The 12638-nt window shown below is 33.2% G+C and overlaps 1 protein-coding gene across 4 annotated transcripts in view; it reads left to right on the top strand.

Moving 5' to 3' along the window:
* Positions 1-12638, top strand: part of BTBD8 (BTB domain containing 8) — a 157609-nt gene that overhangs the window by 59235 nt on the left and 85736 nt on the right. For all 4 annotated transcript variants that reach the window (XM_051999997.1, XM_051999998.1, XM_051999996.1 and 1 more), the window contains exons 6-9: positions 385-465; positions 2206-2302; positions 6101-6189; positions 6624-6726. In XM_051999997.1, coding sequence (XP_051855957.1) covers positions 385-465; positions 2206-2302; positions 6101-6189; positions 6624-6726 — 370 coding nt within the window. The remainder of the gene's footprint in view (positions 1-384; positions 466-2205; positions 2303-6100; positions 6190-6623; positions 6727-12638) is intronic.

Genomic DNA, 12638 nt, shown 5'->3' with positions numbered 1-12638 from the left:
TCTTCATAGAAAATCCAACCCATATTGTACTCTTTCCTTACGTTCCTTAATAACAGTTTAATAGCTGTCATCTCTAAGTGCTTAATAATTATTATATAATTTGATCATTTTCAATTATATTTTAATGATATTTTGTTAAGAGCATTATACATGATAGTGGTGGTTTTTTAAGTTTAGTGGTTTACATACTTATATATAACAATAATGATTATTTTCTTGTATTGTTCTTGTGAATATTTGGGAATTTGAATTACTAGAACTTTGCCTCATTATATTTTACATAAAGAAAAAATTTTAGTTAAATATTATTTCAGTACTTCAAGAATATGGTAATGAAATATAAGAAAATTATCTTACATATAATAACGCTTTTATTTTTTTCAGTATAAAACCAGTAGAAATGAATGTTATGATGCATTTTATATATGGAGGGACACTGGACTTGCCAAATAAAACTAATGCAGGGTATGTATCATTTTTAATTTTTTGCTTACATTGAATCTTTGTTTCTATCTTAATTAAATATGTGTTAGAGGACTAATGAAACATCTGTTGTTTTTGTTTTATAAACATCAGTTTTAGTGTTTTAAAAAATATTCAAAGTGTACTTTTAAAGATCTAGAAATAATGCTACTTTGCTTATTTGTTTAGTAGAAATGTTGGTCTTGTTGTATGGCTTAATCTTTAGCAAAGTTTTTGTATCTGTAAGAAACTTTTCACAATGGAATAATTTTCAAGGTCTTAACATATATGTAGTTTTAACTTATATTAAACTTTTAGTGAATTTTGAACTGTAATGTCAGGATTTGTGTTGTTTGAGATCCTACCTTTACTGGAGAAAAAATTCACATAGATTAGATTCATTTGATAACATTGGAATTAAGACGTCATATCAGTAAAGCATTTTTTTATACTGCACAATGCCAATTCAATAAGCTGCTTATCTAATTTATTAAAAAGCTAATAAATTAAAGTTCTACCCTTCCTTAATCAGTTTTTTTTTTTTTTTGAGAGCTTGGTTTTTTTATTTGTTTGCCAACTCCAAAAGAATAAAAATATGATCTTCATTTCCTAAAATTAATTTTTCCTTTGGTGTTGCCACTGAAATATATGAAAATTTCATCTTGTTCGAAATCAAATGTCCTGCATATAGTTAGTGCTTTATGTAGAATCTTGTGTTAGATATTGGGAGAGAGAGCACTTTAGATAAGACACAGTCCCTCATGCCATGGAGCTTATATTTTAAAAGAAATATGACACAACTGATTTAAAATAAAAACAATATGAATGAATGAGAGGAATAAGCCAAGTGGTATGTGAAGTCAGTGGAAGAGAAAAAATGTTAGCAATGAAGGACCTCAGGAAAGGTGTCAGGCAGATTGCTTATTCAGTGTTTTTTTAATTGTTATAATTATAGTAACTATTTCTATGGCTTAAATATAGTACTTTTCCTTTAGTTTCCTTGAAAAATTACCACAGTAAAGATAATCTTCAGGAATGATAATTTTATTGATAGGTTAAAATAAAAATGATAATCAAGAAATTGGTTCAGATTCATATTTTTTTCATATAGCAATATAAATATAGATTACATCAATGTTTGTGAACATTAATATTTGTGTAAGGAAGATCATAATATTTTTTCTGCTAAAATAAACAGCCAGTATTTTGTGATTAAAAGCTGTAGTTTGATTTTTTTTAAATCTTCTGTTTTCCCTTTGGTGTTTAAAAAAAACAAACAAACTGGTATTTCTTGGGCCATTGAAGAGCTTTGCAAGCATCCCTGTTTCTCTAGATGATCTTGGCTTCTCAGCCCTGTAAGATGATTTGTAAGCAGGAAGAGTTAATTTGCAATTGTAAAAGAATCATTGCATCCCAGATTTGAGCTAAATTTTTTATTGAAATGATCTGTTTTTCTCTCCCATTAAATTGACTGTTCTCTTTCACTTCCACTAGACCACTAAGTTGAGTTGATTTTTGCTTCCTCTTATTTGATTCTATTTCCATTGATCAGGTAATTAATGTAGCAAGCCCTTCATTCAGCTGGCATCCATGCTTACTGACTTCTATAAAGAAATATGCATTTTGTTATTTAGAACAAAAAGAAGTGGGAGTCATTTGTACTGTATTTGTTTTCTAAGTAAATTTTGTTTGTGATTACAAAAATCAATTTGTCTGATATTGATTGTTACTGTTTTTCTTTAGTCAAATATTAAACCTGGCAGATATGTATGGATTAGAAGGATTAAAAGAAGTGACACTTTATATTCTTAAAAGAGACTACTGTAATTTCTTCCAGAAGGTATGTACTATCTCTCTGAAATCTTATATCCTTTATGTAGACCAAATACCCAGAGGATTTTGCATTCCAAGAGAAAATGATGTTCAGCTCTTTACAATATTAAGAGCATGCTGTTCTTAGGGAAAAGGTGATCCCAGTTGAGAAATCAATCAGCCTTAAGTATTTAGCAAGCATTAAGTTATACCATCATAAAGCAAAGTACCTGTACCACATTATCTCAGGGCCTTACCGAAATGCCTTCACAAGGCTGTGATTTAATGTTAAACTCTTTGCCTTTAGAGAAAGCTTATAGGAAATCTGTCAGTATTTCTTTGTCTTTGGTTACTATGATTGGAATTTTAGTTTGCACTGTTATTTATCTAAGATCCATGCAGTACAATGAATTATTCCTTTGCATTTACTTTTGGGAAAAATTTTATTTTTACAAATGAATGTATATGTTTTCTATTTGTCAAAAAATAAATTTATTTAACAAATTATTTCCCTTTTTGCATTAGAATTTTAGAGAAATTTTAGAACCAAATTCACCGTTCAGGTTAATATTCTCACTTAAAGAGCTCGAAAGCATCTATATAGTCCTTTAGACTGCCTCTGTTCTATTTTTACATATTTTACTTTCCTTTTTTAATTTTAATTTTTAATGGTATTTTATTTTTCCAAAGATATACAAAGATAGTTTTCAATACTCATCTTTGAATATATTGTAACATCTTGTGTTCCAAATTTTTCTCCCTCTCTTTACCCTTCCTCTTTCCCCAAGACAGCAAGCAGGCTGATGTAGGTTAAATGTATGCAATACTTTTAAAAAATTATTATTATAGCTTTTTACTTATAAGATATATGCATGGGTAATTTTTCAGCATTGACAATATATGCAATACTTCTAATCATATTTCCATATGCATCATGCTGAGCAAAAAAAAAAAAAAGATCAAAAGGCAAAAAACAAACCAGGCAAACAAACAAGCACCACCACCACAACAAAGTGAAAATACTATGCTTTGATCCACATTTAGTCTTCATAGTTCTCTCTCTGGATATAGATGGCACTTTTCATCACCAGTCTATTAGAACTGGCCTGAATCACCTTATTATTGAAAAGAGCCATGTCCATCAGAGTTGATCATCACATAATGTTGTTGCCATGTACAATGATCTCCAGGTTCTACTCAGCTCATGTAAATCCCTCCAGACCTCTTTGAAATCATCCTGCTGATCATTTCTTATAGAACAATAATATTCCAATGCATTCATATACCATAACTTATTCAGCTATTCCCCAACTGAAGGGCATCCACTCAGTTTCTTGCCACTCTAAAAAGAGCCACTGTAAACATTTTTGCACATTTGGATCCTTTTCCCTTTTTTATGATCTCTTTGGGATGAAAGCCCAGTAGGGACATTGCTAGATCAAAAGGTATGCATAGTTCAATAGCCCTTGAGGCCCAGTTCCAAATGTTCTCCAGAATGGCTGGATCAGTTTCCAACTCCACCAACAATGCATTAGTGTCCCAGTTTTCCCACATCCCCTCCAACATTTATCATCTTTTTCTGTCATCTTAGCCAGTCTGAGAGGTGTAAAGTAGTACCTCAGAATTGTTTTAATCACTGTGGTTTATTTTACCTACCTTAAATCATTTTGAAAGAAGACAGCATGTATATCAAATTGCTTACTCTTTTTGAGAGGAGGGGAGGGAAGGAGAAAATTTGGAACTCAAATTTTTAAGACATGAAATGTTTAAAAATTGTCTTTACATGTAGCTGGAAAAAATAAAATACTATTTAAAGTGGAGAAATAAATTTAAATGAATGTTAAGACAATTTACATGTAATTAGAAAAATATTTGAAAAAATTGAAAAATTCAGCAGGGGGGAAAAGAAAGTAGACAGGATATAAGCATTAAATATATGAACTTGTGAATAATTTCAAGTAGGTGGACATTTTAGTTGTCTTAGATAAATAATCGCAGTTTGAATCATTTCCAAGTGATTATTCATTTTGCAGTTGTTGTTTTTTGCCATAACAATTTTAAAATTCACTTGTTACCTAAGAGGAGGGAGGAAATTATATATCTGATCTGAAGGATTATTGTGGTCACAGCATGACCCAATATCATAAAGAAATACTATATAAAAGAACTTGTACTTGAATGGATTGCAAATAGAATTAAAATTTCATTTGAGTCACAATCATCTAAAAGAGGACTTCTAAAAAATCTTTTCCCGAAAAGTTTTCTCAAAACTCTAATGATGGAGTGTAGATTTGGGTGCTTTGTAAGTTCCATTTGTTCATTTTTTTATGGCCTATATGATGGTTTCCATCTGTATTTGTATATATGTATATATTTTTATGTTAAACTAACCAGGGTACAGGCTTTCTTAAGTTACCTACAAGCTTGTATAATGCTTAAGACAGAGGAACTTTAATTCATTTTATTTTAAGAGAGACAATAGAGGAAAGATGGAGAGCCAGACTCAAAATAAGAAATACCTGAGTTCCATTTGTATTTTGACATACACTAGCCGTGTGATGTTGAACTAGTCCCTCAATGTCTCAGGCTCCCAAGCAATTCTCTCCATCTTACATGCAGAGTGGGTACCACTTTCTATCAGGAATTCCCTGTACTGAGGAAACACAAGGCCACTCCAGAAAGTCATGCTGCATTCTTCACAGAGAGAATTATTATAACACCAAACTTATGGCACTTTCAAAAATGGCCATGTTAGAAGAGCTCTCACAGTAGTGACTATACTCAGAGATATAGATGAAGATGTTTTCTCTTTTTTGCAAACAGCAGTACTTGACATGTATATTTTGAATTATTAGATACTTAAATTTGATAACTGCTTTGCCTTCTTAAATATGTGATTCTAAATTTACAGCAAACATAAAGCAAAATAGTTTCTAGTAACTTATTTGGACAAAGGTAACAACAAGAACTTTGTGTAAGAATTTCATTTGGGGTGATCTGTTTTAAACATTATGTTCTAAATTTTGAGGATATTGCAGAATCATTGCAAAGCTGACCTTTAGATTCCATGATTTTATTTCTGTTTTAATCATGCTTGAATTTATGTGTTTCTGGTTAATATGTTATTTCAGTAATATATTTTAATTCCTTGTGTCTTTTTATTTTAGGTCAGTATACAAAGTTCTGTGATGTGTATATGTGTGTGGGTGTGTGGGTGTATAAGTTAATAAGTACATCTTATGCTTTAAAAAAGAATAGGAGTGACTAGACCTGTGACTTAATTGGTACAGGGAACTTTGAGATAAAAAAAAAAATACTTTGAGAAATAAATTAAACAATTTGGTTTTGTTGCATAATTAGTTTAGACATTTAAGATAGCTTAAAAATCCACTCTTCTGATTCCTTCATTTTAAAAATGAATAAATTGAGATCCAGAGAGGTGGTGCCTGGTCCACAGTTATGAGTAAGGAACTGCAGACCAGATCCTTTGACTCCTAGTCCAGTGGTCTTTCCACTAATCATGATAGAGCTAAATATTTATAGAGAAAATTATAACAACAAACCAAAGCAAAGAATTTATAATCCATATGTTAGACACTTAGGAGTCCAAATGAGTCTGTGCAAAACCAAAGAGACTAACTTGTTTGTCTTTTTTTAAAAATATGAGTAAACTGCTTGAGGATACTTGTTCACATAAATTTTTAGATGTGTAAATGGTCCCCAATTATTTTGCAAAAATTGTTTTTTCGCTCTCTAATTTTTAATGTAATGAAGGCATGTACTTCTTTCAGTTGATAAAAAAAACAATGCTTTTTTGTTGTTGTAGCCTATCCCAGGAAGATTGGAGGCTATCCTAGAATGTCTGATTATTGCTCATTCAGTGGGAGTGGAAAGTCTTTATGATGATTGTATGAAGTAAGTGATCTGAAGTACTGTTTATGCTATCAATTTGACTATTCTATTTTTATAATGCCCCTGTTTTGATAGTACTTTCAGATCTGTTTTTTTTTTTTTTTAAAGCATAGCTTTACAACTATGATGTCCAACTAAAGTTAGGATAATTGAGCTAATTTCCCAGTTCATTTCTCAGTTTGAAGGTAGACAAGATTAATTGTAATTATAGTTATTAAATGTAGTTTATTGTATTCAGTTCTGTTTATATTGGTCGAATTCAAAGTTGGACTAAAAACTGCTTTTTGACAAAAGATGGCTCAGTTAATCCTATGATGAAATGAATTAAGAATGTCAGTTCTAACCATAATTTCATCTAGTTATAATATATGTTTGTACCTTATTTATGTCATTAAAAATGGTAGACTATTTTAATTCTTCTTAATTTGACCTAATAGGTGGATTGTAAAGCATTTTGCAAGGTGTTGGTCAGAGAGGAGCTTTGCAAATATACCTCCAGAGATCCAGAAAAATTGTCTTACTATGCTAATTCAATCTTTAGTAAGTATATCCTGAATGATTTTTTTTAATTGCTATATTATTCTGTTTTTAGAAGAGTACCAAGTCATTGAATCTTTTAAATATGTTAAGGCGGTTTTAACAACAACAATAGCAAAAGACTTTGATGTTAACATTATCTGCTAAAATAATGTCTACATTTTGTATTTTTTTTAATACCTTAGGAGAGTAGTTAAAAATTTATCAGGTGTGGTCCTTGTTAATTTTTAGTCACTGAATTTTTATGAGTCATATTATATGGAGAAATATCAGAGAATTCTGATTTTTATGAAAATATTAACTCACAAAAGAAGTATCCTGTGAATTATTTCTCTAAAAATAAACCTTTTTACATTAACACACAAAAAAGCTTCGAAAATTAAATACATATGTGATTCAGTACTATAGATGTCTTTGATGGAATAACCACAAGTAGATCTGTATAATTATTTTACAGGATTGGTGACCATTACCAAAGAAATTTCTTGTTGGAATATTAACTTTACTGATCTACTAGACAGTTCTTTTTGAGAAAGATATAGCATTGCATTTAATGTACCATGAATCTGTAATACTCTGTTCCTGTTTTTTTTCTCTGAACATAATTGAAAAAAAAAACAATTTTTAATATTTTTTGCACATCAGCATGGTTGTCCCCCAAAGCTCCATCCTGGACTTGCCCTCTTCCAACTTTCCTATCCCTTACTCTATATACTCTACCGTGGTCTAATTAGCTCCAATGCATTCAGTTACCATAACTGTGGAATGATTTTAAGATCTGTTTATCCGTTGTTAATCTTTCACTTATAATGATATCCTATATTGATCTATCTGGATGTCCTCTTATCATCTCAAACTCAGTATGTCTAAAATGGAACTCATTTTCTGTTTCTTCTATTCATACCTCTACCCCTACCACCTTTTCCTCCTCCCACCTTTTTCCTTTGAGTTAAGAGTACCACATCAGCCCTCCAGGGACTCAGCCTTTTGAAGTCACTCTTTTCTCTTCTTCATTCCCTCAAATACAGTCTGTTACAAGCTAACTTGTTCTTTTGACTCTATGCATCATCTTTTGAATCTTTTGCCTTTTCCCTTCTGTTGTCTCCAGTCCTTAGCTAGTCCCCTATCATGTTCACATTACCTCATACTTGCATTATTTCTGTAGCTTCCTGGTTAGTCTTCTGCTTCTAGTCTTTCCCTTACCCAATTTGTCCTCCACGTAATAGCCAGTATTCCAAGGAACTGAATGAAGTACTTTGCAGACCTTATCTATGTCACTTACTATTAGAGACAGCATATTAGGTTAGAGAGCTGACTATAGTATCTGGAAGACATGGCTCCAACTCCTATCTCAGAAAAAAACTCACTCTGTGACTCTGAGCAAGGTGCTTGACAATGGTCTAAATCTGTAAGGTGTAAAGAAGGTACCACCCTGAATGGCTAGAAATGTTAGCTCTTTGATAGCAGTGAAATTGCAGCCCTGAGTGCTAATCTGCTACCTCCCTTCTCAAAAAATATTCTTGGATAAAATACAAGCTTCTCAGATTGGCATTGAAAAGCTTTAACAATTTGGTACCAGCTTATCCTTTTGGCCAGTGACGTTTTGTATTCCTTCCCTTCCTGCATTCTTCTTCAAGAAAACGAAGCAAAACAAATCAGGTCCACTTGTTGTTCCTTCAGTCTAATCCTTTGTTTCCTTTTGCATGCCTCTGCCCAGGTTATGATCATCAAAGTTCAGCATAGATGCCATCTTGTATGCAAACCTTTACTAGATCCCCTCTCATTCTTTTGAATTTATCTGTACTTACATATCCATACTTGTATTGTTCCAGGAGGACTAAAGGTTTTTGAAGGCAGGGACAGTTTTGTTTTCATCTTTATATCCCCACTGTGTATTTCAGTAATGACTGACTTAATGTTGTATCTCTTCAGTGGCTCCCATCCCTATCCTGATTTCTTTTATCTGAACTTTGTTCTTACTTCATGACTTCATGTCACAGAGAACTCTTAGCTAGATTGCAAACATTTTATGTCAATGACCTCAATAGAAAATGATCTCAAATATCTTAGGGATATGTTTTATATTTTTATCAATGCCATAGATATAGAAACAAATGATACAATTATAAAATTTTTAAAGAATGTAAAGCTGAGAGAAATAACTAATAAAGATAGTGGATGATGGAGTTAGTATCTAGAAAAGTTCTGTATAGGCTAAAATATTGGACTAAATTGAAAATAAGATTAAACTTATCAAAGATCCATTTTTTACTCAAATTAAAAAGGAAAACACCAAAGATACAATGTACAAGTAAGGAATAGCTAGTTATATTTGCACCAAGGTCTAGGAATCCAGCAAATTGTTGTGTTCAATTTGGGCACCACAACTTAGGAAGGATATTTATAGTCTGGAAAGCATCCAGGAGAGAGCAGACAGAATGGTAAAGAACTTTGGACTCATGTCATATTGGGGAGAGATGGGGAGGAAAGTACAATAACTCTTGATTATTTCAAAAGTTCTTGTCTCAGAAAGGGAATAGACTTATCCTACTTGCCCCTAGAGAGAAGGCTAGGAGCCATGGATAAAAGCTATAAAGCTGTTCATTTAGGTGTGATGTACATTATATTTTTAGAGCTACTTAGAAGTGTAATGGGCTTCCCTAAGAGGTCTTCAGACAAAGGCTGCACAACCAGTTTTTGAATTTATTGTATATGGAATAGAGTTCTGGACTATGTTGGATCATATAATCACTGAAATTCTATGATTCTATCATAATACTTTTCAAAGAAGTGAAATTTAAAAAAAAATTAATGTAGTTTTATGTGAAGTACCTTTTACAAAACAAGTAGAAGTTAATCTGGATTTTTGAAGGTTTTGGTGAAATCGTCTTCTGGTGTGCTCTGTTCTTTTTGGAAAGACTTTGAGAGGAATTAAGAGCAAGGTGGTGATATAGCAAGATGTTGTACAGTGAGTCTTTCCCTCAAAAACGTCCTGCTACATATGTATGGAGATAATTCTTGTTGCAGTTATAATGGGCTGAGACTCGAGTTGATGCACTGAGGTCCCAAGCACGTGAGGCTAAATAGTAATTATTTAGTAATTGGGACCTCAGTGCATCAACTCGAGTCTCAGCCCATTACATGCAGTCATAAAGGGGAAAGAGGTAGAGGTGTTCACAAACATTTTCTTACATCATATTATTATATCTTTATATCCACACAATTAACCAAGTATTATGAAGAATCCAATGTACCTTCATTTTTACTATTGTTGATCTATATAAAAACATTTTATTCGTAGTCTAAAATGTAGCCTTAAATGTTGTCTTCCTGCAAGATACTTTCATACAAAGATAGATTTTTTTTTGATTGTTTCATTCTCTATAACAACTAAGACAAAACAGAGGCTGTTTGCTTACATGACCATTGCTGTCATGAAGCTCATTCAAGGTAGTATAAAAATGGAAGCAGAATTACCTATAAATGATAAGGTCTTCCAGATGCTACTGTTTGTTGATTTTATTTATATCAGACCATAAAAAGTTGTAGAGCCTCTAAATGACATCCATGATTTTTCAGCCTAACTATCCATGCAGGAAAAAAAGGATCATCTCTAATGTCTCTTTCAGTAATAAATTTGTGATCCTAAAAATGCTATCCTGTCATCCAAATTTATGTTTAGCAATTGGATGGACAATCTATATGGAGTTGGTTTATCAGTTTCATATACTTTGGACCCAAAATTGCATCAGAAAAGGACAGTGGTCATGACTGTATTTGGAAAACTGGGCAGGGCTTTTAATGACTCCCAAGATTCTCCTTGGAAGAAAAATATCATTTTTCATTGTCATTGTCTAACTTTTTAAAAGTATATACAATATAGTTGTGAACATGGAATACCACAACATTTGTGAAATTTAAATTGTGAATTGCCAAAAAAAAGAGAGAGTTGTGCATGCAGATAGACTGAGTTCTTGTATGTTAGATAGATTGTGATTTTTTCCCCCCCCATTCAGGCAATTGGGGTTAAGTGACTTGCTCAGGGTCACACAGCTAGGAAATGTTAAGTGTCTGAAACCAGATTTGAACTCAGGTCCTCCTGATTTCAGGGCTGGTGCTCTATCCATTACGCCACCTAGCTGCCCCTGGACTGTGATCTTATAAGAACAAAATGAGCATAAGAAATAAAATTAAAAATAAAATTTAAAAGTTTGGATTTTTATGATTGGAAAAAGGGATTGAGCAGCCATGTGTCAGGATAGAAGACTAACAGATACACAATACTTCATTGATATCAAAGAACCTAGAGCAAGTAGGCAAATCCCCTCTAGAGGATTTATGGTGGACAAAAATCAGTCAAACAAGATGAGAAGGTATAGATGAGATGTGATCTACTCTGTTGTAAGCTTTGGACATAAGATGACAGATCCATTGGAGTATTAAGTCAATGACCATGGCATTCCTGCCTCCCTGTAAGGTTTGGAGGAGGCTTCTATGCTTAGTTAAGAAACAAGAAACAGCAGATGCTAATATGAATCCATTCCCTACATTTATAAATAAAAAGGAACCATTTAAAAAAAAAACACAAATTTTAAAAACCACATCACATGAGCTTTTATAGCTGGATCATGTATTTATTTGGAATTTTGATCTAAACTTAATTTTTGCCATATTGTTCATAAAAAGTTCTGTTCTTTTGCCTTGTCTGGAGCTAGAAAATTCTGGCTCTTCTTAAGCAAAAGCCCTCCTGATCTAAAACGTGAGTCTGAATAGGATTTGAACCCTTGCTTATGGCTCTATTCTTCTTCCTGAAGCCTTTCCTGGCCATTCAACTCCAGCTTGATTTCTTTCTTGCCCAAATGACTGTAGTCATTGTGCTATTACATACATTGTCCACAGTCAGAATTTATGCCAAATATACTTATTGCTTTCCTAGTGCTGTTACTGCTTATGCCACTTGAACTTACCACTTATAAGTCTTTCTTGATACCTATAACCACTATGAAAATGAGAAGGGTTCCATTCTCCTGAATATCTAGTGACCATCCACCCACTCCAGATGTATTTTGCTATCTCTGTTTCTACTGTCCTCTGATTCCCTGGTATCTGAAACGCTATATTCTGCATCTTTTCATGTAATGACTGCGTATTTAAAATCAACCAGAGTCAGGAATTCAGGTTAAGGGAAAAATCTTCAATCTTTATTGAAGTGAAGAGGTGAAAAAAGATTGCGATAGCAATATGGGCAAGAAAGATTGTGATAGCAATATGGGCAGCTGTGACAGGAAGCCAGCTAGCAGAGAGAGACCTGAGCTAAAAGGCCATCGCAATGGCAATGCAAGCAGTCTCTCCTTCCCCTTCCTTTTCCACTCCTCTGCCTCCAACCACCAAAATCGTCATTTCCTATACAACACATCAGGATTTGCACAAAGAGTGGGTGAGGGCCATTCTTTCTCCAGGCTTATATATTAATAGAGTATGGTCCAATTACTATTTAGCCTCATGTGCTTGGGACCTCAGTGCATCAACCCGAGCCTCAGCCCATTACATTTTCATGCATAAATAAATCCATTCCACTTTGAAACTCTGCCCAGAGACTGAGTTATATTGATTGGTGAACTCACCTAATTCATTTGATTATGAGGGCCGCAGACAAGGCTTCCTGTCCATCTGTCTTGTATGCCCTGCATACAGCTATGTATTCAGATACCACTGTGCCTGTCTCCATCAAACCCCATCCCACCAGCTGTTTTCTACACCTGCTCTAGCAAAAGTAATGAAATCAGTACTGCCAGCACTTCCAGCAGGATCTTCCATGGTTCCACTCACCATTCCTCTGAGACTGCCCAAATAAAGCTCCTTTCCCTTGCTACCACCTCCCATGTGGGTTTCCTTCTACTAGAATTTTTCCTTGA

This window comes from Antechinus flavipes, chromosome 4 (assembly GCF_016432865.1).
Source record: "Antechinus flavipes isolate AdamAnt ecotype Samford, QLD, Australia chromosome 4, AdamAnt_v2, whole genome shotgun sequence".
Taxonomy (NCBI): Eukaryota; Metazoa; Chordata; class Mammalia; order Dasyuromorphia; family Dasyuridae; genus Antechinus; species Antechinus flavipes.
Note: the sequence above shows the minus strand (reverse complement) of the source record. Positions and strands in the feature narration are given on the sequence as shown.